The 25,049-nt window shown below is 52.3% G+C and overlaps 10 protein-coding genes across 10 annotated transcripts; 6 read left to right on the forward strand and 4 right to left on the reverse strand.

Moving 5' to 3' along the window:
• Positions 1 to 1,637: 1,637 nt before the first annotated feature.
• VTN49DRAFT_4499 (uncharacterized protein) lies at positions 1,638 to 5,347 on the forward strand (the record flags this gene model as incomplete). The annotated part of the gene is made up of 7 exons (XM_069412451.1): positions 1,638 to 1,894; positions 1,959 to 2,160; positions 2,232 to 2,786; positions 2,855 to 3,191; positions 3,903 to 4,006; positions 4,067 to 4,452; positions 4,519 to 5,347. The coding sequence occupies 7 exons, from the start codon at positions 1,638 to 1,640 to the stop codon at positions 5,345 to 5,347; spliced, it is 2,670 nt and encodes an 889-aa protein (XP_069267694.1).
• A 996-nt stretch (positions 5,348 to 6,343) lies between these two features.
• On the forward strand, positions 6,344 to 7,097 carry VTN49DRAFT_4500 (uncharacterized protein; the record flags this gene model as incomplete). The annotated part of the gene is made up of 2 exons (XM_069412454.1): positions 6,344 to 6,744; positions 6,806 to 7,097. The coding sequence occupies 2 exons, from the start codon at positions 6,344 to 6,346 to the stop codon at positions 7,095 to 7,097; spliced, it is 693 nt and encodes a 230-aa protein (XP_069267695.1).
• Positions 7,098 to 7,112: 15 nt separating this feature from the next.
• On the reverse strand, positions 7,113 to 8,785 carry VTN49DRAFT_4501 (uncharacterized protein; the record flags this gene model as incomplete). Its single annotated transcript, XM_069412455.1, has 4 exons — positions 7,113 to 8,385; positions 8,438 to 8,579; positions 8,627 to 8,657; positions 8,711 to 8,785. The coding sequence occupies 4 exons, from the start codon at positions 8,783 to 8,785 to the stop codon at positions 7,113 to 7,115; spliced, it is 1,521 nt and encodes a 506-aa protein (XP_069267696.1).
• Positions 8,786 to 10,286: 1,501 nt separating this feature from the next.
• Positions 10,287 to 10,793, forward strand: VTN49DRAFT_4502 (uncharacterized protein; the record flags this gene model as incomplete). The annotated part of the gene is made up of 2 exons (XM_069412456.1): positions 10,287 to 10,340; positions 10,464 to 10,793. 2 exons carry the CDS (start codon positions 10,287 to 10,289, stop codon positions 10,791 to 10,793), a joined length of 384 nt encoding a protein of 127 aa, XP_069267697.1.
• Positions 10,794 to 11,896: 1,103 nt separating this feature from the next.
• Positions 11,897 to 13,621, forward strand: VTN49DRAFT_4503 (uncharacterized protein; the record flags this gene model as incomplete). The annotated part of the gene is made up of 3 exons (XM_069412457.1): positions 11,897 to 12,223; positions 12,285 to 13,277; positions 13,337 to 13,621. 3 exons carry the CDS (start codon positions 11,897 to 11,899, stop codon positions 13,619 to 13,621), a joined length of 1,605 nt encoding a protein of 534 aa, XP_069267698.1.
• A 979-nt stretch (positions 13,622 to 14,600) lies between these two features.
• Positions 14,601 to 15,061, forward strand: VTN49DRAFT_4504 (uncharacterized protein; the record flags this gene model as incomplete). The annotated part of the gene is made up of 3 exons (XM_069412458.1): positions 14,601 to 14,662; positions 14,726 to 14,954; positions 15,053 to 15,061. The coding sequence occupies 3 exons, from the start codon at positions 14,601 to 14,603 to the stop codon at positions 15,059 to 15,061; spliced, it is 300 nt and encodes a 99-aa protein (XP_069267699.1).
• Positions 15,062 to 15,082: 21 nt separating this feature from the next.
• On the forward strand, positions 15,083 to 17,253 carry VTN49DRAFT_4505 (uncharacterized protein; the record flags this gene model as incomplete). The annotated part of the gene is made up of 2 exons (XM_069412459.1): positions 15,083 to 15,343; positions 15,403 to 17,253. 2 exons carry the CDS (start codon positions 15,083 to 15,085, stop codon positions 17,251 to 17,253), a joined length of 2,112 nt encoding a protein of 703 aa, XP_069267700.1.
• Positions 17,254 to 17,661: 408 nt separating this feature from the next.
• Positions 17,662 to 18,714, reverse strand: VTN49DRAFT_4506 (uncharacterized protein; the record flags this gene model as incomplete). The annotated part of the gene is made up of 1 exon (XM_069412460.1): positions 17,662 to 18,714. One exon carries the CDS (start codon positions 18,712 to 18,714, stop codon positions 17,662 to 17,664), a length of 1,053 nt encoding a protein of 350 aa, XP_069267701.1.
• Positions 18,715 to 19,670: 956 nt separating this feature from the next.
• VTN49DRAFT_4507 (uncharacterized protein) lies at positions 19,671 to 22,062 on the reverse strand (the record flags this gene model as incomplete). The annotated part of the gene is made up of 3 exons (XM_069412461.1): positions 19,671 to 20,701; positions 20,757 to 21,203; positions 21,261 to 22,062. The coding sequence occupies 3 exons, from the start codon at positions 22,060 to 22,062 to the stop codon at positions 19,671 to 19,673; spliced, it is 2,280 nt and encodes a 759-aa protein (XP_069267702.1).
• A 557-nt stretch (positions 22,063 to 22,619) lies between these two features.
• Positions 22,620 to 24,787, reverse strand: VTN49DRAFT_4508 (uncharacterized protein; the record flags this gene model as incomplete). The annotated part of the gene is made up of 4 exons (XM_069412462.1): positions 22,620 to 22,895; positions 22,952 to 24,419; positions 24,492 to 24,622; positions 24,686 to 24,787. The coding sequence occupies 4 exons, from the start codon at positions 24,785 to 24,787 to the stop codon at positions 22,620 to 22,622; spliced, it is 1,977 nt and encodes a 658-aa protein (XP_069267703.1).
• Between the last annotated feature and the right edge of the window lie 262 nt (positions 24,788 to 25,049).

The following is a 25,049-nucleotide window of genomic DNA, read 5'->3' on the forward strand; positions in this document are numbered from 1 at the left end:
GGCGTTCATATCCGAGAGGTTGGTTGGCTGAGTTGTTACTTACGTGCATGATATCAATTAATTTTGCATCATTATAATTGGCGAAACGGATTTGTTTTTGTTTTCCACTTCATATTGACAACCCTGCTTAGCTCTCACTTTTAAACCCGTCAGTATGCCCCTATGTACTGACCTATTTGTATATAGGCTAGATTCGAGGCAGACATCGTCTGATGAGTGCACAATCATAGCAGCGTCTGCACGTAATTCGAGTGTATCGCATTGCCAATCCCGTCAATTATGAAGGTCACTAAATTTGTCCGTCGATAATGACTCCTCCAACTCTATCGCTCGACCGTCAACTGCTATGTGTCGTATTCGTAAGTTGATCCGCGGCTATCCGTTTCAAGTATCTATCAGAAAATACCGCATGGCACTCCGTGCCTTCGCCTACCCGCCCATGTGGCCTGTAGGTCATAACAGAGCCTCAATCTCGGTTCGGCAGCAAATGGGCTCAATAAAAGCCGCCAAGACAAACAAACAAATTGGGAACATGGTTGAAACATGAGATCCATTACAAAATCTAGACTCTGGAGGGAAATAACGGTTTTCGCATTTCTGGTTGAGAGTTAGGAAGATTGTTACTCAGACTCCATGTGGTAGGTGAAACGGGGGGATTGTCGGGGACACAGTTTGGCTTGGCTGTGATCATCCATCGTTCCACGAAAACCCTTGGTTGCCATCTATCCTGGCCGAGATAGGAAAATAGAGTATTCTGTGTTGGGTTTTGGCGGCTGTTTTGTTTCTATTGATCCGATCCTGGCGTGTTCGAGAACTGGCTACTAGTTGAGTAGTTTGCCCTAAGTTCACAATTTGGACCATCAATACAGATCTACGCTCCGATCGAACCACAAGTTGCACTTCATGGTATAACACGGAAAGATCGGTGCTTATGTTCATCATCCTGTGCATCCGCCCATGTCAACCAGAGCATGGAGAAGGACGTTGAGTATCCAGCACCGGATTTCATCTTTGAGGAGGACGGAGAACTTATACGCGGTCGTCTAGAATTCTGCATCGTAAGGCCATTTGCGCCTCCCTCTGTAGAGCACTACTTAGCTCATCGCCAATATCACTAGCGGCGATTGGCTTGCTCTAGAAAGAGACGTCCGTCACGTACCGGAATCGACGTCTGACCCAGCAGAAGATGCTAGTAATCAAACAAAGCCCCTAATTTATGGTTTTCGTGAACGCCGCTCGGAGAAAATCAACCATTTCTCTGAAACCTCCTCAGCGGCTCGGACACGGCACAAGGCGTTTCGTCTACATCTCTTCGGCTTTCAGCTCCCCACGAACTCTTTGTTCCCATGAGGACTTGGCTGATGCCTCAAGTGGTGATTATTGGATCCGTCCGTCCATTCATCCATTGGGTAAGGCCTATTGCCATCAAATTTCGACTAGTACTTATTCATTGGAAATCCCGATGCTGTCACTACTGGGCAGATTCAATTATTGCAAGTGGGAAAGTGATCATGATGATTGACCATCGCCTACATTACCCTCACCGTTGACAGACTTGGTCGTCTAGCATCATATCCATATGCTCTAGCCCTAAGTGAGACCAACCCTGTTTGTATCCTTCCGGGATCAAACTCGCCATGACCTTCTCAACCCGCCAATTCACCGCCATCATCTATGCCGAGCGCACGTCGTCTGTCGTTTCCCTCACAGGAACTGCTCTCGTGCTGGGAACGTTCGTCTCCTCGAAGTCCTTCCGCAAGCCCCTCAACCGCCTAGTCATGCTCGCAACATGGGGAAACATCATGGCCAACATGGCAACGCTTATTTCACGTTCAGGGATCGAACGAGGAGATGAATCGGCATTGTGCCAGTTTCAAGCTTTTCTAATCCAGTGGTGAGATGCCCTTTCCTTTCCGTTCCGACGGGATATGCATGGGAAAGATGTTGATGGGTTCAAGGTTTATGCCAGCTGATGCTCTCTGGACATTATGCATGGCGTTCAACGTCTATCTGACCTTCTTTCATCAATATAACTCTAGTCAACTGCGAAAACTCGAGTGGAAGTATTTCTCACTGTGCTATGGGGTGCCATTCATCTCGGCCTTTGTGTTTTTATTCGTCGACGTCCGTGACAAAGGATCGATGTACGGTTCTGCCGATGTACGCCCGTCCTCTGTCCTGCTCAATATTGGACAGTTTCCGGCTGACGCCCATCATAATTGTAACTCCAGCTCTGGTGCTGGATCGCGAAGCCCTGGAACACCTTTCCCCCTGTCATCTTCTACGGACCTCTCTGGCTGGTCATCTTGTTGACTTTTGCCATCTACATCCGAGCCGGTGTTGAGATCTTCAAGCAGCGCAACACGCTACGTGACCTGCATGAAAACATCGCCGTGGACCTACCTGTGCATAGTTCCTATCAGAACCAGACCTCGCGCCTGATTCAGACTCTAGCCAGACCAGCGCCTAGCATTGACATTGAACACGCGTGGGCGCTAGGCCCTGCTCATCATCATGACTTTGATCCATCTGGCATTGACAAAGATATAGTACTCTACTCCAAACGGGGTTTTGATCCAGAGCATCCTACTGGCCGGCCCGGAGCATACTCCATTCCCGTCGAACAAGACCTGGCCATCCCCCGGCAAGAGACGGACCGCCCGCATACATCTCCGGTGACAGAGCCCTTGGAGCCCCTGGCCAAGCGCGACACAATCATCAGTGTCACCGCTCGCGCGTACTTCAAGTACGCATTGCTCTACTTTGTTGCTCTCATTGTAACTTGGGTGAGTATTATCTCGTATGTCCAGGGATTGTCCCTCGCGTTCCGCTTAACGCGGACAATCGCAAATAGGTCCCATCCACCATCAACCGTGCCTACGGGTTTGTACACCCCGACAACCCAAGCTTCTGCCTCTCATTCACCTCCGCGTTGGTGCTGCCCTTGCAGGGCTTCTGGAACAGCCTTATCTACACCGCTGTCTCGTGGCCGTTGGTCCGACAACTATTCGCACGGCTCTGGCGCGGGGGATGGTGGCAGCAGCGACGACGGTCGAACAGTACGAACAGCACCGAGAACAGTGGGAGGAATTTACTGTCGTCAGCGTGGGTGAGGCACTCTTCACAGGATAGTGATTGTGTCTCTAGGACGGAGAGTTCCGAAGAGACACACTTGGTGAATAGGGATTTTGGTCGGTCTCCATGAGAATCCACTAAGGCTACAATTCCAGTTGGTGAGCGAATGCAAAAAATTGTCAGCATATTTTGGATTTGCCTCATAGGGCTGCCGATTCAATACTCGACCCAGATATGATCAAAGCATTTCAACAAAGTAGCTGGAATCGAATGTCATTCCAAGTTGAAGCACAAGCTTACAATTTCAATGAATACGGAGTGAAATTGAGGACTAACTCATGCTCGCGCTCCCTGCAGGTTCTATGAATAAGAACCCTGAACGAAGCGACCTGGGCAATCCGCTTTCGCACCATCCAAGATCTGAACAATAACCGCTTGTAGTCGAATATCTTGAATTATCTATTGCCAGCGAATTCGAACAAATCCATCAAAGTGGTCAGTCATTTCATCATAGATTTTAGAATGGAGCGAGGGCCAAGTGAGTAATTGGTCCGTTCACCGAGCAGAGAATCCGTGGAAATTAGTTAGAACTTTAGGGTGCCCATTGTACTGGTACGTGGCCGCCACTTACTACGACCTGCAAGCCTGCAGTAGACCGGATGAATCCACTCTCAGCCTCGCCATCAATAAAATTCGGCTGAGAGAGAGATCGAGTGATCTGCACTCTCTTCAGATTCAGTACAATAGAGACGCGATCTCAGTAATATAAATCTCTCCGAATGCCATTTTCGGGTTCAGCTTAGCACACTAGATACTAGCTTTACTAGTGAACATTATGACATACTACGATATTGTTGGCTTTCTGCCCCTCGAGCTCCTGATTTATGTTGTCGAGCATCTAAATCTGGAAGATGTTCTCCGGAGCCAGAGGGTGCGTTATTCACAAATGCCTACTAAATGCTCGACGTTCTCTACCCTAACGGGGGCGTAGGTTTCCAAACGATGGCGCGCGATCTTCTCGTGCGATACAATCATTAAGCCGTTTCTGCGCGAAGCGCTCGCGTCCTTGGGCCTGGAAGGTATGGGTGTGGATGCAGTGGTTGCCGACGCGATGAGCTATCTCCGCTGGCAATTTGGCTTGCAGCATGCACGACCCTTTAGAAAGATCTACCTTCCTTGGCCAACAAAGTTACCCGGGGATCCCTGTCAGATTCAGTGCCATTCCCGCCGACTGTGCTATGTGATTCCGGGCCGGAATGAAGTCGAAATGGTGAATCTCGAGACTAGAGAGAGATCTATTTGGACTGACGGTGGGACGGGTGAATACAATCGTCTCAGCCTGTCTAATCGCTATCTTGTTGTGAGCTTGATCAATAGGTAAGTGTAAAAAACAGCAGATATCTTGTTTGACTGTTGGCTGATATTTGATTTGATGATATCAAGGGAGCTGAATTATTTGACAGCATGGGATATTCATACAACACAAAGATTCCGTCAACGAATTGCTCTTAAATGTCCTCACCCCTATAAGATTATCGACGACAAGGTGGTCATTTCTAATGACGCTTCCATTTATGTCTGGGATCTAAGTCTTAACCATGTTCAGAAGATTGGCAGCTTTTCTCGTTTGTGGCTGTACCATGTGGACGCAGCTAAAAACATACTGGTGGCATTCGAGATCGACTGGAGTGAAGAGCAGCCAGAGGTTCAGGAGACTAAGTGGGTAACAACGACGGGAGATCTGCTCGAGAAGAAGACCTTTTACCTGTCCTTTCCAGCTGGTCAACCTGCTAAATGGAACTACGACAAGGGATTCGATCCCTATCACACCTTTGGCTACAAGACCGTGACCAATCTTTTCTTAGAGATCGCTACACCAGCTGCGACATTCCTCGAGTATGACTATGCTGTCGACCAGCTCACCGTCCGGTGGATCGACTGCGAGGCCATCTACAAAGAGGCCCTGTGTCATGGTTCCGCCTATCCGAGCCGAAACCTGGTCTACCGCTACGATTCAGAGACTTGTAATGTGGTCATCTACAACGCCACCACCGGCACGGTAACCTTACACCCAGTTCAGTTTGGACCCAACCGTATGAACTGGGCTAGGTCCTCGTCAATCTCAACACCCCGAGGGCGGGCCACGCGTGACAATTACGTCCCACGATACTTACGTGTCTTTGGCGACCGTGAAGTTTTTGGTTTGGCTAATAGGTCCGGCGTTCAGCTCTGGTTCTTCAATCCTAACTTCGCGCCGGACCCGCGAATTTGAAGTGATGTGTGATTTCGACGCATTAACGCATGTATTATATCTCCAAAGCACTTGAAGTCTGGCAATGAAAACACAAAGATTGGTGGGAACGGAAAAAAGAATCAAAACGCAATCAGGCAATTCGAAACAGCAAATTCATAGCTTTCATAGTAGCTCTTCCCTGGCAGTAACACCTTCCAACAAAATCGACACCCCCGGTAATATGGGCGATCCTTTGTTGGATCATGTCAAATCCGAACTGGGCAACTCATGCTCTTCGGGATGATTACGAGCCTTTACTTCCGCCAATCTCGTATTTCCACTGACACGGCGCGCAGAGGACGCCCACCCACTGATGGAAGAATATTCGACCTATCCCGCAGAAAAGCTACTCAGCCAACAGTGGAAACGGAACAACAGAAAACGGAAACTATCTATCAACGCCCCTTGGTGAGTGGATATCGTTGTCATAGCTAACCCTACCGAATTTGTTGAGCCACAAACTACAATTGGAGCTTCACTGTCTCCATTGTGTTTGAATTCAGCGGTTCTCTTCGGACTGGTACCTACTATTAACCAAATACTGTTGTTAGAGGATGATCTGTTTTTCGAGTAACCTTTCTGGCTACGGCTATTCAATCAACAAACTCAATTTTTGGAATGTTTCGTTCCTGATCTCTAGTAATGCCCCCTCGTCCGACAGGCTCGCAACAGTTTGCTTCTCCAACGTCCACCGCGGCACTCAGTTTGGGGTTGCACTGATTAGGGTTAACCTGGACGAGATAAGATAAAATAAACTTTCGAAGCTAAAGTTTAGCCTATCCGCCCGCCACTTTCCAAAGGGTCATGGCCGTAATTTATCCTCATCGCATCGGTATCGTATGGTAATAAAATCACGTGCCAATATTACCAGGTCAAGGACCGTCGCGTCGCGTTGACCAAAGGCTTCTTCAAAAAGCAAACAGCAGACAAAAACCACATCGCTCGAAACCAAAAGCAATTGGAACAATATTCACAATGCCCTCGACAGGTGGCACGCGTGAAGACGCCAACACCTCGGCCGAACAACACCAACAACAACAAACCTCCACGCCGCCATTGAAGCCCGGGCCCCGCGCCTCCCGCCTACAGGACGTCTACGAAAAGGCCCTTCTGGCGACCCTCAAAGCCAATTCGTACGACAATTTCGCAGCATGTTTCCCAACCCCCGCGCGACATGTCCCCGCAAGTCTCGCATCGGTGCATCGTCAGCTCAACGCTAAGTTGGAGGAGAGTGCCAAGTCCGAATTCGCGGAGATTCTGCGCGAGAGGGATGTGGTGAGGAAGCTCAATGATCTGGATCGGTTGGTGGGGGAAGCACGGATGAGGAAGCAGAAGGCAGAGGAGGAAGGGGATGAGAAGGGCGATCCTGGTGTTCCGTATGCTCGCTCGCCATTCGATAGTCGGGCTTTGGATCTTGCTGACGGGTTATATGCACAGTCCGCACACGTTGGGTGCTGATGAACTTTATCAGGCCCATCTCAAGCCTCATCTTCAGGAAGCACAAGCGTCGTTGAACGCAGAGTTGGACTCGGTCCAGGCGGAGAATGCGCGGCTTACGGAAAAGATCCTTGAGCAGAGAAAGGAGATTGAATCACTTCTCTCTAGTCTCGAGACAGTAATGGGTGATCTCGAGACCGCCGCAAAAGCATCTACTGAGTTCACCAAGAAGAACAAATTACGACAAGACAGCGTGAAAATTGACGAGGAGGTCAAGGCCAGACTTGATTGACGTGAGGATCTAGACCTACGACAGAAATGGCTGTAGATCAGTCGCCTGCACCAATCCGTCCTCCACCATGTCTTCCGCGACTGCAATAAGATCTTGTGCTGCTGTCTGTTTGAGCGGTTCCAGTTTCGACGAGTCGCCGGCAATCGCTGCAGCAAGCGCCTCTTTGCAAACGCCCTCTCGTTCTTCCTCAGGAGCACCGTCTCGACGCGCGATACCCGCTGCTCCGCGGTAGTACGTCTGCGCATTTCGCAACAGAGTCCCTGCGTTTTGCTGCGCAACAGGATAGTTGCAGGGTTTTCTGCCCAACTGCCACCGGGACATTTCAGTGTCGCCTCTAAGGAGGTGGATCTTGGCAAGGTTATCGGCATCATTGAGTTTGCTCGCTGCGGTCAATGCTTCCAGCGCCGAGGTCAGCGCCTGCCAACGAAGCGATATGAGTCTCGCCATCTCTTCTGCATTGCTCACTTGTGGAGCCTCTGCAATTGCAGCGTTGAAGGCGGACAGTGCTTCGGCTTTATGGCAGAGGCCTTCGGGGCTATCCGAAAGGTCCAATTCTGGAGGAAATGCTGCACTGAGTTCACGTTGATAAGTTTCCACATCGATACGGCCGCTTCGGTAGAGAACCTCTGTCAAGGCTGCCAGGAATTGCGCGCGGGCCAGCGCAACTTCCTGGTGCCTGTCTGTACCCTCGATGTAAGCGGCAATCTTTGTCTTCAACAAGTCATACGAGTATTCTTCCACCCAAGCAATGCCGCTCCCTGGGTCGAATGTCAGAAGGCCACATAGTGTCGCCAGAGTCTCCAGTTGAGCTACGGCGGTGTCCACCAGCGTGTCCTTGGTTACCGGTTCCACAACCTCAGCCCATTCTTCTTCCCTCGTGGCCTCTCCCGAATCCGTCGAAACATTTGCGTCGTCGTCGGAGACACGAACCCCACCGGAATCCTCTGCGGTCTCGAGCTCGGTGTCTTGCATCATCTTCATTTGTTCTTGAGATTCGGTGTAGCGGAGTTCTTGCAGGGTCAGACATCTCTGGAAAAGCTCCAATGCTTCTTGAAGATATTTCATCGCTTCTTGGACCTGTTGGTGCTGTGGCCGCTTGGGCTCAACAAGAGCCTCGGCTAGACTACTTAGTACCTGGGCGGTATTGAACAGAATGTCTGCATTGTCCTGCTTCAGGGCCAGGGCGTCTCGATGGGACTGCAGTGCAATTTGTAAGATCTGAATTTGGGGCGCTGGCAGTTGCTTGGATAGTTTAGGGTGTTGTGTGATTTCATACTGTACTCTTGCTCTGTTCTTGGTTAGCCTTGAACTCAACTGATGGTGCCAAGTTGAGGCCATACTTGTTGTACGCCAGGTCAAAGGAATTTGGGAACTTGCTCAACCCGTTATCGTATATTTCAATGGCGCGCATGAAGAAGCGCATTGCCTTGACGGGATCTCCAGCGCGCCATTTCTCCCCGCCTTCTTCCTGCTCGACCCCGGCTATGACAGTTAGCCTCGCAATGCTACCGCGAGTGATACAAACATACCAGCTAAAAATTCATCAGCAGTTTGGGGTTCCTATATTGAAAGTGTCAATTCCAGTTTTGCATTATGGCTCGTTCGTGACGTACCGCCTGCTGGCGTCCCTTTTTCTTCCTAGTTTTCCCACCAGAAGCTTCCTTTGTCAAAGTCTTTGGCTTCGGCATTGGTGCGGCTGTGATCAGAAAACCTTTCAATGGGACAGATCACCCCAGTTGTTATCGGTGTAAGATGATCAATCGACAAAGAGGGGTGTGTGCTTAGCAAGACCGAAAACAGCAGGCGGTCATCACTTTTCCGGATTTGGTTAGGCTCCGCCCAGCCTTTAGCTGTGACGTCACGTGCATGAGAAGCCCCCATCCCTGAGCCGTCTGGTTGGAGTCGCTCGCCAGCAACCCCTGTCCACAACTGTACTTACTCGGAGGTTATGGCAGCAGACTTTATTTTTTCTAACAAACTTACGATTAGGTTAGGTTAAGTTGGTAATGTTGGGTCTGGCCGATGTCAACTGTCCCAATTTACTTTCGCTTATCGCCCCTCTGAACGAAAAAAAAAACTCCGGTGGCCAAACTTGAACAGCCAAACACATGAAACACTGAGGCGCTGATCATGGTGCCATTCATCGCACGGATCATTGTGTCATTTGTCTATTCCAAAAACTACCTGAGAGCCCCATGGAAATAGACGGTAAGGGTCCCACGGATCGTGTAGAACACATCGCAGATAAGTTCTCTCTCAAATGGCATCCTATCCATATGTCGCCGCATGCGCGGCTGTCAATAATGCTTCATTGTCGTGCGACCTTTGTTCCATTCGTGTTCCAAGACTGCCTTTGTCGCATTAACCTTTCCATGGCGCCATCCGATCAGATAGCATGCCACATGGCGAGGAGGGGCTTCGGCTTTCACCTCCTCTTCTGATCGGTGGAGGCGTTCTTGTCCCTTGCAGCCCAGCACGTGGCAGTATGCGAACTAGTACGAGTCTGGCATGTCCCATGCCCTTTGAGTTTTCATGCATTGGTTCAATTCACGTTCATTGGCCGCAGAAATGACGGTCAGTCGACCGCTTTCGTCCTCACACGGATAAATGGGAGACGCATTCAAATCCATCCACCCGTTCCAGTCCACTTTTTCGGCTGCCCTGACAGGAACCGGAACTGACAGTTCACATGGTATCTCATATGAGCAACAAGAAGAATCTCGTAGATCCAGAAGATTGTGGGACACTCTTGACGGGTCTCTGATTCTTTGCAGTTTCATGGCAGTTCGTATCGAGTGGGAGTTGTCGGCGTCGGAATTAGTTCAGGCTTTCAACCACCCTCTGCTGGGGCTTGTGGCCCTGATTGGCTGTATACTCGTACGCTTAGCCTTTTTTAGGAAAAGTCTCAACACGCGGCAGTGCGATGGTCGATCCGTCTCGGATGGGATGGCCAAGCTGTGCCAGGCCAAACGCATCACTTCTCTCCCCGTGTCTCCATCTAGACTCTCCTCCATTCCTCTTGCGACAATCCCTTTCGAACAGAACCAGCGGTGCACGGTGACAGATTCATATTAGACTTGCGATCAGCATTACGATTTCTAGACTGTCGTTTTGTCTGCCGGACCCAATTATCACCTGGACGCTACGACCCCAGCCCGACCATAAATATCCTGCCCTACGCATTCCAAAATGACGGCTCGTCCTGCATCTTTCGACTCTGAGCGGCCCATCATGGCTCCCTCGGTATGTTCTCCTGGATTGGCCTGCCCTTGCCGGCCGTCATTTGTGCCTTGTCTTTCCGGCTTTCCCTGAATCATCCCACCCATGAAGAGACTAGAAGGCTTTGCTGACATCGCGCATGATCAGATTAACTCGGACCGCGCCTCCAAACGTCTGTCCACCCTCAGTGGAGCCCCGTCGCTCGCATCCTCCGAGCACACTACGAACAGCCTGCCCGCCGGGGACCCACGGATGGACCAGATCCGTGCGTACTCCGAGGCCATCGAACGTCTGGAAAACAAGCGCCTGAGCCAGCAGCGATTTGTCCCCACGCCCGAAAAGGCTGACAACTGGCAAAAGCTGGCCCTGGGGGCCAAAGTCGAACGTGCTCTGGGCCGGCGTATGACGAGCCAGGATGCCGTTATGCGGAAGCCGGTCGGGATGAACGAGAAGAAGAGCGTTAAGACCGAGTCATGAACATCGATATTTTACGTGACGTTGGGAATCCGTTTCGGACTAGTCATGGAATGAGCTTGTTTTTTTGCTGTCACGTCTTCTGCCGGCTTGGGATGGCTTCTACCGTGATCGGGCGGTGTTTTGGCATGTCTCTCATGTAGACATTTACGCTGTTTTCGATCTGTTTATGTTGATTGGGTTATTGATACCGTGCTTTATGATGATCTGCTTTACATCTTGCTACTGCTAATTGATTCACTTGAATATGGGCTTTTCCGATACACTCCCACAGACAGTCGTATTAACAGACGCGGCTGGCTTGAATCCTTGGCCAGCCGAGCCGACAGACACGGCTGCATGCCTGCATCAAAAGAATTCGTATTCGTAGCCGCGCTTTAAATATTTGAACAGAAAATAGCATGCTTCATCGATCCAGGGCTCGGCAATCCAGGTTTCAACGGTTCAAGGAATTTTTTTTTTTTCCTGGCAGAACCGTTGAACTTACGGAGGCGGCGACCCAATGGTCAAATGTCAGTGGACGAGAATATTGAATTTTTCATTTGCGCACAGATCATCCAACCAGAAACGAGAAAAACTCTTTACATATAAAATTGCAAAGAAAATTGGCAGCTTCGCCTTCTGAGTCCAGTCCGCATCCAAACCGCACCAAAGTCCAAAAACTCTTGCTGCGATTTTTCCATCCTCTTTTTCACCTTCAGCGAATTCCTTTCTTCACCGACCCTTCTTCCTTTCTCCTCTCTATCTCGATTCTCGCTGCAATCTCAATTTCGACTACTCGCCTCTTTCCAGTTCCCCCCCCCCCTTGGAAATCCGTGTTTTTTTCACAGGGCAATCCTCCCCAGCCTTGATCCTTCTACCCTTTGTCCTCTTCGCATTTGAGCATTTTCTTTACCGCTATCTTCACGGGGTTTTTCGTGTTCGGCTCAACTGGTCTTCTCACTTTCGGTAGGCAGCCTTATCTCATCGGACTTCAGCCTTGTGACCGTCCGCTGACCGCATGAGTTCAGGTTTTTCTCAACCGAGCACGCGTCACGTATCAGCTGGATTAGACAGACTATAGACCTGAATTCTTCTAGACTCTTTTTGTTCTCCAATCCACCGTCATGTCCGCCGACGCCGCCGCCCCTGTCAACGGTACCTATGCCGCCCCTCATCCCTACCCGGCCGACTCTTACAACCCCAACCACGCCCACATGAATAATGCCTCTTATAATAATCATGTCGCTCAATCCACAACGACCAATACCGCCCCCGCCCAGGAGAACAAGCAGGATGAGATCCCCAAGGATGAGGTCGGTTGGTACTTTGTCGAACAATATTACACGACCATGAGTCGTAGTCCCGAGAAGCTTCATTTGTTCTATTCGCGACCATCCCAGTTCGTCTTTGGCAACGAAGCAGAATCGGTTCCGGTGGTTGTCGGTGTGAAGGTGAGTGGATTCTCAGATCCATTGATCTGGAATCCAGCCGGCTGATATGAGTGTCCCGCAGGCTATCGCCGAAAAGATCAAACAACTCGACTTCTGCGACACCAAGGTCCGCGTCTTGAACGTGGACTCGCAGGCGTCGTATGAGAACATCCTAGTCACCGTCATTGGTGAAATCTCCACCCGATCTCAACCTTCGCGCAAGTTCACGCAAACTTTTGTTCTTGCGAAGCAGCCAAATGGCTACTTCGTGCTGAACGACATCTTCCGATACCTCGCCGATGAGGATGAGGAGTTCGTTTCCGGCGAGCCACAGGCTCAGCCAGCTCCGGAAGCACCCGCGGCTGCGCCTGAGCAGGGAGCCCAGAAAGAGGAGACTCCGGCTCAGGTCACCTCGGAGGAAGCCGCGAGCAAGGTTGACCAGAAGCTCGAGGAAGCAGTGAGTGGGAAGCCGGATCAGGTTGCCGAACCCACCGTTCAAGCCAACGGTGAGGCGACGCAACCTGAGAAGCCGGCCGTGCCAGCGACCCCGGCTGCTCCCGCCGTTCCGGCTGAGACACAGCCAGAGAAGCCGAGCACGCCGCAATCCACTCCCGTGGGCGAGCCGCAGAAGGAGGCTGCCCCGCCTGCGGAGAAGGAGCCTGCGCCACCGGCGAAGCCTCCGGCTCCCAAGACTTGGGCAAACGTTGCATCCAAGGTCGCTGTGCCGGCGGCAGTCCCTCCGGTTCCCCAGAAGGCTCCAGCTCCAGCGCCGGCTCAGCAGCAGCCTCAGCAACCCCAGCAGCAGCCCCAGCAAGAGCAGGCCTCCACCCCTGCTCCTACTGCTGCTGCTGCTCCTGCTCCTTCAGACACTGCCTCCGCTGGCCAGCAGTCGTCTGACGGTGCCGGCTGGCAGACGGCTGGCGGCGACCATGGCCGGAGACAGCCCCGTGCTGGCGAGGAGCAGAAGGTGTCTGCATACATCAAGAACGTCACTGAGAAGGTTGATGCAGCACAGCTGAAGGCCACCCTGTCTCGGTTCGGCAAGCTGCTGTACTTCGACGTTAACCGTCAGAAGGTACGCCCTTTTCCATAATCGATTTTGATAGAATTGAGTCCATGCTGACATGAGGTTAGAACTGCGCATTTGTCGACTTCGCCGACCAGGCGGCTTACAACGCTGCCGTTGCTGCCAATCCACACCAGGTTGGCTCTGAGCAGATCTATGTTGAGGAGCGCCGCGTCCGTACCGGTGGCTTTGGCAATGGCTACGGCCGTGGTGGTGGCCGTGGCCGTGATGGCCGCGCCGGCAGCCAGGGCCGTGGCGGCGGTTTCCAGCGTGATTCTGGTCGCGGTGGCTTCGCCCCCCGCGGCCGTGGAGGGTTCCCTGCCAAAAACCGCGGCCAGAGCCAGGCTGCGTAAGCTTTCGATTCCTATCTGACCCTCGTTTTGCATGAGTTTTGATGCTATGCGATGACGGGATGAGTCTTGTTATCGGCTGTTTTCTTCTACGATCTATGTATTACGTTCTTATTTCCCATGTCAGCCTGTGGATTTGAGGTTTTCATGATCATGGTGTTTGTCTGGTGATGAGTTTCGTCTTTTTTTTTTTTTTTTTTTTTAAGGTTTCGGAAGCGGATCTTCTGAAAAGTTCGGTTCCTTTTTTTTGACCTTTGTGCTTTTCGTGATATCCTTTCATCTTCTCTGTTCTGGCCTCGATTTCTGCGTGTCATTTTGAGCATAGCGAGTTGATCCTTTTTCTTTTCTTTTCCTTTCTTTCGCTTCTTGCTTTTGCCTGATTACTTTTGTGGCCATGGTTGTTTATGTGGCATGTTTAGATGTTTTCCTTTTCTTCCTGTTTCCTGCTGGAATTGATATGAGGATGGGGTTGTACACCATACTTTACGGCTGCACTTTGATGCGACTAGACGCCTCTGTACACTCGCTTGGAGTGTTTTCGAAGGCTTTCCGATCTTCTACTCAGTACATCGGATACTCAAATGAATCAATGTCAACAGAATCAACTCCAATCTTCTCGATTCACCTTGCCACCACCACTGCGTATCCGTAGAATTGGTCCATCAGGACCCACGGCTCCGGTCGTTAGGGTACAAACCGTCCGTTCTCTATCTAGAACGTTGACCTGACCCGCCTATGAGAAGCTAACCCAATTGAACGTCTCCTCCCACCTGTCTGCCAGCCAGGGGTCGGCTTCCCGTCCTGCCGGTCTTCTCAGCACATCGTTGGCCTAGATCAGCTGTCAACATCGATAAGTGCCGTGGCAACCGATAGTGCGCGGCTTGGCGCCAGAGCTTGACTAACTGCTACCCCGCCACCAGGTAGCCCACGCTGGACTCGAGGAGCTCCCCGGCCACCCCCCAGGCTTCTGGTTGCTTCGACCATGGCCGCACAGCTTTCCCGGCTGGAATTTCTGAATTTCTGGCGGCTTCTGCTGCCTGCTCTGTGCGTTCCCAAAGAACTTTTCACCGGGGAAACCACGATAGCGCTATTCCCAAAGTAGTCTAGTGCATGCCAAGAATTCAAATGGAAAGTGCGAGAAGCAGCTCGCGGGTGGCTCTTGCTGAGAAGAGAAATCATCGAAGCTCCTCTGCTTCTTCACCTCAATAAATCCTCTGCTCTTTCTCCTTCCAACTGGAAATTTTCTCTCCTCCATCGCTCTTTCTCTTGTGCAGAGTCCCGGTCCCTGTGTGCCTTCCTCATCCGCCGTTTCCTGTTCCTTCCTCTTTCTAGACTTGTACGTGTGTTTCCTCTTTGGGCGGGTTTAAAAACTCTGCCGCAACTCGGCGAGAAGAGAAAGTTTCTTTCAATCTTACTGACTTGCGGAGCTCGCAGCGTCCTTGATATTCCTAGAGACTGCCCATCATGTCGTCCGAGACATTCGAGTTCCAGGCTGAGATTTCTCAGCTGCTGTCCCTCATCATCAACACCGTCTACTCCAACAAGGAGATCTTCCTGCGAGAGCTGATCTCCAACGCCTCCGATGCCCTCGACAAGATCCGCTATGAGGCCCTGTCCGATGCCTCCAAGCTGGACACGGGCAAGGATCTGCGCATTGATATCATCCCGGACAAGGAGAACAAGACCATCACCATCCGGGACACTGGTATCGGTATGACCAAGGCGGTAAGTACCTTTTCCCAAGCTTGAGCTGGCCAGCCAGGGCGGGAAGCTGACGGCTGCAGGATCTGATCAACAACCTTGGCACTATTGCTCGCTCCGGTACCAAGCAGTTCATGGAGGCCCTGTCGGCCGGTGCCGATATCTCCATGATCGGCCAGTTCGGTGTCGGTTTCTACTCGGCCTACCTGGTCGCTGACAAGGTTACCGTCATCTCGAAGCACAATGATGACGACCAGTACATCTGGGAGTCGAGTGCTGGCGGTACCTTCACGATCAGGCCTGACACTGAGGGCGAGCCTCTGGGCCGCGGTACCAAGCTGGTCCTGCACCTCAAGGACGAGCAGACTGACTACCTGAACGAGAGCCGGATCAAGGAGATTGTCAAGAAGCACTCCGAGTTCATCTCCTACCCGATCTACCTGCACGTGACGAAGGAGACCGAGAAGGAGGTGCCCGACGAGGACGAGGAGGAGAAGACCGCCGAGGAGGGCGAGGACAAGAAGGCCAAGATCGAGGAGGTGGATGAGGAGGAGGAGAAGAAGGAGAAGAAGAAGAAGACCAAGAAGGTCAAGGAGTCCAAGGTCGAGGAGGAGGAGCTGAACAAGACCAAGCCCATCTGGACCCGCAACCCGGCCGACATCACGCAGGAGGAGTACGCCTCTTTCTACAAGTCGCTCTCGAACGATTGGGAGGACCACCTGGCGGTCAAGCACTTCTCCGTCGAGGGTCAGCTCGAGTTCCGCGCCATCTTGTTCGTGCCCAAGCGCGCGCCCTTCGACCTCTTCGAGACCAAGCGTGCCAAGAACAACATCAAGCTGTACGTGCGCCGCGTGTTCATCACCGACGATGCCACGGACCTCATTCCGGAGTGGCTTGGCTTCATCAAGGGTGTTGTCGACTCCGAGGACCTGCCGCTCAACCTGTCGCGTGAGACTCTGCAGCAGAACAAGATCATGAAGGTCATCAAGAAGAACATTGTCAAGAAGACGCTGGAGCTGTTCAACGAGATTGCCGAGGACCGCGAGCAGTTCGACAAGTTCTACAGCGCCTTCAGCAAGAACATCAAGCTGGGTATCCACGAGGATGCGCAGAACCGCCAGACGCTGGCCAAGCTGCTGCGCTTCCACTCGACCAAGTCTGGTGATGAGATGACCTCGCTGACCGACTACGTGACGCGCATGAAGGAGCACCAGAAGCAGATCTACTACATCACGGGTGAGTCGCTCAAGGCCGTCTCGCGCTCGCCGTTCCTGGACACCCTCAAGCGCAAGGACTTTGAGGTGTTGTTCCTGGTCGACCCGATCGATGAGTACGCCTTCACCCAGCTCAAGGAGTTCGACGGCAAGAAGCTGGTGGATATCACCAAGGACTTCGAGCTGGAGGAGACCGAGGAGGAGAAGAAGGAGCGCGAGCGCGAGGAGAAGGAGTTTGAGAACCTGGCCAAGTCGCTCAAGAACATTCTGGGTGACAAGGTCGAGAAGGTGCAGGTGTCGCACAAGCTTCACGGCTCGCCGTGCGCCATCCGCACTGGCCAGTTCGGCTGGTCGGCCAACATGGAGCGTATCATGAAGGCGCAGGCTCTGCGTGACACCTCGATGAGCGCCTACATGGCCTCCAAGAAGACCTTCGAGATCTCGCCCAAGTCGCCCATCATCCGCGAACTCAAGAAGAAGGTCGAGGCCGACGGTGAGAATGACCGCACCGTCAAGTCCATCACGCAGCTGCTCTTCGAGACCTCGCTGCTGGTGTCGGGCTTCACCATCGAGGAGCCCGCCAGCTTCGCCGAGCGCATCCACAAGCTGGTCTCGCTCGGCCTCAACGTCGAGGAGGAAGAGTCTGGCGAGTCCGCCGCGCCGGCCGAGGCTGCTCCGGCTGAGGCCACCGGCGAGAGCGCCATGGAGGAGGTTGACTAAACGAATAAAAATAAAAAATGGGATCGGATGTTACGAGATATGAATTCTGTAATCGTTCTGGTTTCGTGGATCAAAAGTGTTTTTAGAATGAGATTTTAGGCGTTCAATCAAGAGTTGATACCTTTGCTCGATGTTCAGTAACTATCAGTACTCCGTAGTTGGGCCAAAGTCATGGAAAGCCTAATGGCACCGCCTTCAGTAAGATAGGAAATGGCTAGCCCTAGTTACACATCTAAGTCTCAAATACCTAGTTCGTAGACAGATTCGAGTCTATGTTAATGACAGGGGAAAGAAATGTGCGCTTGATTCTCATAAGTACCAGAACACACATAACCATAAGTCGCTTGATAGACCTAACCCTCTGCCCTTCAAATATATTCACCGATGATACCTACCTTAGTTGTCATCCTAATACTTCAACACCGCCTTACCAAAAGTCTCCCCCGTAAACAGAGCGATGAACCCGTCAATCGCCGTATCAATTCCCTGCACCTCCCAAAGCTTCTCCTTGACAGACCCTTCCTTCATCCATCTCTGCACCGTCTCCTGATGCTCCTTCCTATATGCCTGATACTGGGGCTCCGTCGCCACAAACCCCGTCATCGTCAATCTCCTCGGCATAATCTCCCAGATGTTGCGGAGAGGCTGGTACTGCCCATACGGTTTATTGTACTGCGAGATCATGCCACTCACGGCGATTCTTCCGTAGGGCCTCATGGCTAGCAGCGCTGCCTCGAGGTGTTCTCCGCCGACGTTCTCGTAGTAGATATCGATTCCCTCCGGTGCAAGTCGTTTCAGGGCATCGCCCGGTTTTTCCTTCTTGTAGTTGAATCCGCCGTCGAAGCCGAGCTCGTTGATGATGTAGTCCAGTTTCGCGTCGGAGCCAACACTGCCAATGACCTTGAGTCCCTCGCGCTTGGCGAACAGGCCCACGGCTTGCCCGACTGCCCCGCTGGCCGCAGATACAAAGATCGTCTCGCCGGGTTTGGGCTTGCAAATCTCCCGCAGGGACGAAAACGCCGTCAGGCCTGTGTGGCCCAGGATACCCAGGTAATGCCGAATATCGAGACCATATGGATTCTCGATACGGTACAGCTTCACCTTGGGAATCTCTGAGTTTGGCAGCACGTGGACCTCCTGGAAAGGGAAGTACCCGGTGACGAGATCCCCCGGTTGGTAATCTGGATTATTGTGGGATTTCAGCACCTTGGCGATGTGCAGGCCGATGACGGGTTTGTTGAGGGTGAGCGGTGGGACGACAAAGTCGGCCTCGGGAGTGACCATTTGCAGGCGGTAGTAAGGGTCCAAGCTACCGTAGATGTTTTGGAAGAGGAGACCGCCTTCGTCGGGGAGGACGGCGTTGCTGGCGTCGTAGTCGGCTTGTTCGACGATGAGGTCCTTGCCCGCGACGGGTAGGCCGTCGGGGATGTTTCTGTAGATTAGGGCTTTGTTGCCTGGCATTCTTGTACCAAGGCTTCAGAAGGCTAAATTAGGACAATAGGCTAGGTGTCTCCCGGACACAGTGCCAGGCATTGTCACCATTTATTTGTACCTATCCCTACGAGGACTTACTAATTGCTGAGAACGAAAGCCTTTCTCACTATCGCATCGTGCGTCTGGCTTGCTCGTGTCTAATTACCAAGCATTCATATTACAAATCAGAGTATAAGTATCATCACCTAGACGCTTCACTTTGACCAGGAACGGACACACTTTAGCTCCCGACTTCCCGTAGTCGGTAGTTACCTAACCTTCCATTGTGGAGGCGTCCCCCCATGCTTTGATGCAGGTCGTTAAGTTATTTCCCATTTCGGTCATCTTGAAGCTTATCGTGAGGAGTACCTAACTATTTATCATTACTTAAGTTTGGCGGGACCATAAGTAACGAGTATAACAGTTTCAAAGCTTGTCAAGTTGGAAGCTTCAAGCTGGAAACTCCAACTAGCCTAAATTTAAGCTTCAAACCCATCTCCACCTCCAAGAAAAACGAAGCCCAGACAAGCGCCGAGCCCTAATCAGATACCTAACTCTACTCGAAAGTCTCTGCATGACGACATGATGGTTGGATGTATTAATAATGCTGGGATTGCATCATTTGTGATGGGTCGAATAAGAGGAGTGTACGGCAAGACTCCGAGAGTGAATCCATCCCAAATACAACTAGTAAGATAAAATCTCCTCAAATTAGGGCTCAGCCTCATGTGGGAGGATATGGTGCTCCTTCAAAGGCCTGAGGCCTAACTCACGAAAAGAACTAGCCCGAGACCGATCTACGGCTTCAAATGCCGATGGATACTACAATTTCCCTCATAGAAAAATATTCTGATTAATAATAACAACGGGAAGAGAAGTCATGATAACGAGTGACCCTCTAAATACTAGGTCGTACCAAGAGAGAGAAGAGATCGTAAGTAATATTACCGTGCAGAAACGGTGACACCCCCAGACGCGCAACACCCACAGCCACTGTTAGCACTGGCTCCCCAATCCAATGCCCCCAGCTTCCACCACGATGTTGACCACTCCTCCGCCGAGCAGGAAGAGGAGTACGAGGCCGAGAAATGATAATGCTGATGGAACCAGCCCCACGCCCGTGCCAACCACAGCGCCAAGCCCCCGACCACCCCGACGCTGCCGACAACTTGCACGATGAACCAGCTCCGTCGCCGCAGTTCATCGTTCCACTGGATGAGACCAAGGGGGTCATGTGGAGTGGGGATGGGACAATAGTAATGTTTCGTGGAGGGGGGATTAGGAGAGCGGTGGATGAGGATGTTGCCAGTCTCGGGGTTTCTCTCGATGGTAGTTATTAATGATGTATGTGTTTGTGAAGCGGGTTTGTGGCTCTGGTTGAGGTAGCGCTCCCGCTCGTTGCGCAGACTACGTTGCAAGTCCGCAGCCCATTTTGTCAGTTGCGCATGGGCACGCTGTTCTTCGTGCTGCGCGTAGTTCGCAATGCGGGCGGAAGTGTAGCTGTAACTTGTCGAGCTGTTCATTGGATAGGATGAGACAACTTGGGGAATCAGAGAGGAAGAGGATGGTTCGGGATAGGAGATAGAGTTAGAGGCGACTTGGATCAGCTTCTTTGCGGCCGAATGTCGCAGCCACGCAATATTGTCCGGGTCGAAGACTCGCTCGACCAGCGCGCTAAGCTCCGACTCCACTAGTGGCGGTTCATAATCTGGACTCATCAGGACGCTGGCGTCCATGTTGTCATCGTCGTCGGCCCGCGCGGATGATACCGCGAACGGCGGAGTTACCTCGTCGTTGGCAGTCCCGGCGCCGAATAAGAATGGCTGCACGTCACCATTCTCCACATGTGTCTGGAATCGGGACTTGACTGCCGAGATCTGATCCGCGGACAAGAGGTCCGCTTTGGCGATCAGAGGGATTACGTTGCTGACTTGCGACAACTCCCGCATGCACTCGATGTCGGTGGGAAGCGAGTCTACAAAGCTCCGTAAGACGGATCCGTAATGCAACAAAGGGGAGCAGGGTCTTACCTTCTGACATCAAGTACAGCACGGCATCCACTTGCGAACCACCATTGCCGCCCAACATATTTCGTAGATCTGTGCTGGTCGTACCCACTGCCGCGATCGCGCGAGAGAGTTGCTGCTTCATGTAATAGATCATTGCTCGCGTCTCCCCGGCCCGACTGACCGTGGATCCTGAGCTACCATCTACAAAGCATAGATTCCTCTCCAACACAACGTCGTTGGTGCTCTTTCTTCTTCGTCGCAAGACCCGCGAGTCTTCTAGATCCGACCACCACGGAGGATACGGCTTCGTGCTGGCATAGATCTCGGATAATGTCACACCGGATCTCGTTATCGTCCTCGATCGTCGGCGTGCGGCTGTCGACCTCTGCGGCTCCTCGATGGGATCGACATGGACAATGTCCTTGCAGAGCTGCACAATGGACTTGATCAATGATGACTTTCCGGATCCTAAAACCATAATCAATCAGCTGCGTCCTTTTACTCGAACAAACAGGAATAGCCTACCTCTCGCCCCGGCTACCATAATCTTAAACCGGCCAATACTCTTCCCTCGAGTTGTAAAAGGCCGCCGGCTCGGCATGCTGATACTCGGCATGATGAGCTGCGACGGATTCCCTTGGAGCTTCTCCACCAGCTCCGCAGAATCCTCCTCACCACCCGACGGGACGCCCGAAGTGACAGCCTGACTGTTCGTCTCATCCAAGATAGAAGTGTCGTCCAGCGGCTTCAATGACCTCGTTGACGTTGACTTCGGACTGCTCGGCACCGACGACGGGTCCTCGGAAGATGCTCCCATCAGCAGCGGCGTCAATGAGCGAGGAGATGGGCTGGTGCTGCGCGAAACCGGCCGTCGGGAACCCTTGTGCTGGAACGATGACAATTCCTGCAGGAGATCGGCGGGCCGAACCGTGGACCTTCGCTTCACAGGCGATCCGGACTCACTTGTGTCCATAATATCATGAGTGTTATTCACCCTCGACGCATCATCCGATAAAGAAAGTTCGTCGACCTCGGAGCTGATGCTAGTACTATCGATCTGGCTGACCGTCTCCTCGAGACTCTGCACACCGAACATTGTACTAGTAGTGCTTTCTCGAGACAAGGAGATGTCATCCGGGAGCGAGGCTGCATTCTCAATCACGTCACTGTTTGACGACTCCTGCTGCGGCTCCCGGGCGAGGAAGAACGTTGTTGGCCCTGAAGGCTGACGATCATCGGTCCGCGGCGGAACTGACGATGACGGGTTGCTGGAAAACGATGACTTGCGTGGAGTGGCGGGCAGGACGTCTGGCACCGTCGGTCGCATGGTTTCTTTCCCGGACAATAAAAACGAGCCTTTCACTAATCAAAGGAAGACGCCCTCATCGTTCAGGTCAGATCGTTGGGCGAGCTGCGTTATCTCCCCAGTCCCCGCTTATCGCCAATTCGTCACCCTACACTGTTCAGATTATGTAATATGCACCCCGCTCGGAGCTGCCTTCCCTGGATTATGTAATTAACCCTTACTACAACTGGCGAATGGTGGTCTGATTCCCCCCTCCTAGACTCCAACTACGAGCATACAATCAATGAGGTCCATGAACCACGAGTGGTATTATTTGTAGTAAATATTCCCGTCGTACAATCTAGGGACAATCTCGAACCTCGTGATGGTCATGAGTCTGGTCCGCCTGCACCGGCTTCCGTATCTCCTCCACGAACCCATCGTACCCGATCATAGTGTGCATAGCTTCGAAGCAATACACTCTCGAGGAAAGGGGGACGGAGAAGGTGGGCCGCGCGTGGTCTTCGGGAGAAAAAATGGAGGGATCCAGGGGACGAGATGGTACGGATCATGTCAAGCAAACGAGTCCGGGAACCGATTCACTCTATGCTAGTTCCCTTGAACCTCTTAGCAAGACGCTCCGTGTCGGATTTGGGTGACTCAGATCTTGGGGAAAGGTTCTGATGCCTCTGCGCAAACGATGAAAGACGGGAAGAACGCTCCTCGGCAATGGGTTGCCAGGGACGCTTGGGGGGGCGCTCACCGCTCTCCTGAAGGATCGTCACCAGGGTCGCCCAGCCAGGGGTATTCAACAATTGTGCGCCTTCCGCGGGGTCATGGGTCGTAGCTACTCGGGCGAGAAGCGCTTCCTCATCCTAGAGAGATATGGTTAATCGATCATGGAGGATCATCCTGTATGCCGGACACCTACCTTGTTGAACGTTCCCAAGGAATGGAGGAAGCACAGGAGGTGAAAGTCCGAGACGGCGCGGATTGCTTTGCTCGGGTCACCATGCGACACCAGTTTCCTGGCTACGTCGCGCAATTCCTGACCCTCTCCGATCGCCTCCCGGTTCTCGATCGGGAAATTGCTATCGGTAAACACTGCTGCACTGCTATCGGTTGGGAACCCATGCGTCAATGTCACCAGCAGATACTCTACGGGGAAGCTCGGCTTCGCGTTCTCAAGCACATTGGCACCGTATTCGTTGATTCGGCGGTAAAACACGTCGGGAATGTATCGTGCCTTGCTACCAGGATCCTCGTCGTCCTCGGACTGCACGAGCATGACAGCCGGGTCCGCCGAAGGCTCCACAATATCTGCTTTGACCATTTCAACTGCAGCGTTGGAAGCTTGATAAGCACTGACCGTGATAGCACCATTTTCATCTCCGCTCAGCACGCAAGTGACAAAGTTGGAGCCGAACTTCCCAGTCTCGCTCCACTTGGTCGCCTTTGGATACCGAGCCTGTAGTCGTGAGGCAAACACAATCTCCAGTGAAGATAGATAATACGAGTCAATGTGTCGTTTGCAGATGACGCTTCCGTCTCCCTTTCCAGCATCGAGCAGGTCAGTGAAGATGACGCCGACTTTTTGGAGGCCGCATAACCGAGCGACTTCATCAATCTCCTTTTCGTTCTCCCACTCCTGAAGTGTGATGCCGTCAACTTCGTTCACCTGTGGCGGCTCATAGATCGCCTGCACAACAGCTTTGATACCCAGCGGCACTTCAGTGTACTCTTCGTAAGTACCGTAAAGGTAGCCTAGTCGCTGGGCGCCGGATTTTCGCCAAAAGTCTAGCAGTCCGTTGATCAAATCTGGGGACGCAAATTCCACGTGATCCACCATTCGGAACTCCTGTGGTTGAAGTGTGATTGCGCTGGGTTGGCATTTTGTGCAAATGCCGTCCGGCCATGGAGGATGCCCGGAGGGGCAGTCCGGCTTGACTCGATAATACGGTTCGCTAAGCGGCGGCATGTAGGAGCTCTTCAGCTCTGGCTTGTTGGTGGATGTGTTTATCTTCCGAAGGTAGGCGTGGAACGACAGGTGCTTGATGTTCTTCTCTTTCATGTAATCTGGAGAGTAAGGCTCCAGAGGCATGCAGTAATCACACATGCCCTTGGGGCCATGCCGGCACATCTTGTCGCGTCCACGATAGATCTTGCCATCCTTCTTGTCAAGATAATCATCTAGCGGCGACTGTTCCACGACCTCCCACGGATTCTTGATCGTTGCGGTCGGTGACGCTGGACCTTTGGGTCGAGCAGAGGCCTCCTGCTGGGACACGGAGGCTCCATTGAGTCGTCTGGGACCATCTTGTAAGGGAGCCGAAGGAGCATCAGCTTTTCCATTGGGGGACGTCTTTTCCTTGTACCCGACGAATAACTTGTCACCGTGCCTGGGTTGGGAATTCATCCCAATGTCAGAGAATCGGACACCGAAGCCTTAACCACGGAATGATGCCACGTACGACAATCCAACGCGCTCCAAGGAAACGCCCTGCAGGGTATTCAATGCTCGCTCTTGGCCGCCAGCGCCGATGGGTCGATTTGACAGCACGATCGAGGCGGGGTCGGTTTCGGGAGGCAGGTGCTCGAGAATCTGCCCGTGACACTCACATTAACAGGACGAAATCATATAAGACGGCACCGGGCCCGACCAAACCTTTGGTTCCAAGGACGGGAAGAGGTCCGTTGGGCTCACGTTGAGTCGAAACTGGCCATTCCGGCTCTCGAAGCGGAGAATGATTGTTCGCGCGGGCGCCATATTGGCGGAACAGAAGGCGAGCTCAGAAGAGCACTGGGATACACAGAAGACAAGAACGTTACCACCAATCCATCCAAGAATATTAAATCAAACTTGGCGAGGTGGGAGAGTCTGAGTTGGAAGTCCAGATGTCATGCTGCGGTACAGGCACCAGAAGCTCTATCGTCATAGCGAGGTAGGCTGTTTAACCCAATCTGGTTTAGCTTGATATTGAATTACAGTCAAGTTGTCCGATGTGGATATTCTCACTATATATTCCCGC

The sequence above is a fragment of the Thermomyces lanuginosus genome (genome assembly GCF_041956635.1).
Source record: "Thermomyces lanuginosus strain ATCC 200065 unplaced genomic scaffold VTN49scaffold_31, whole genome shotgun sequence".
Lineage (NCBI taxonomy): Eukaryota > Fungi > Ascomycota > Eurotiomycetes > Eurotiales > Trichocomaceae > Thermomyces > Thermomyces lanuginosus.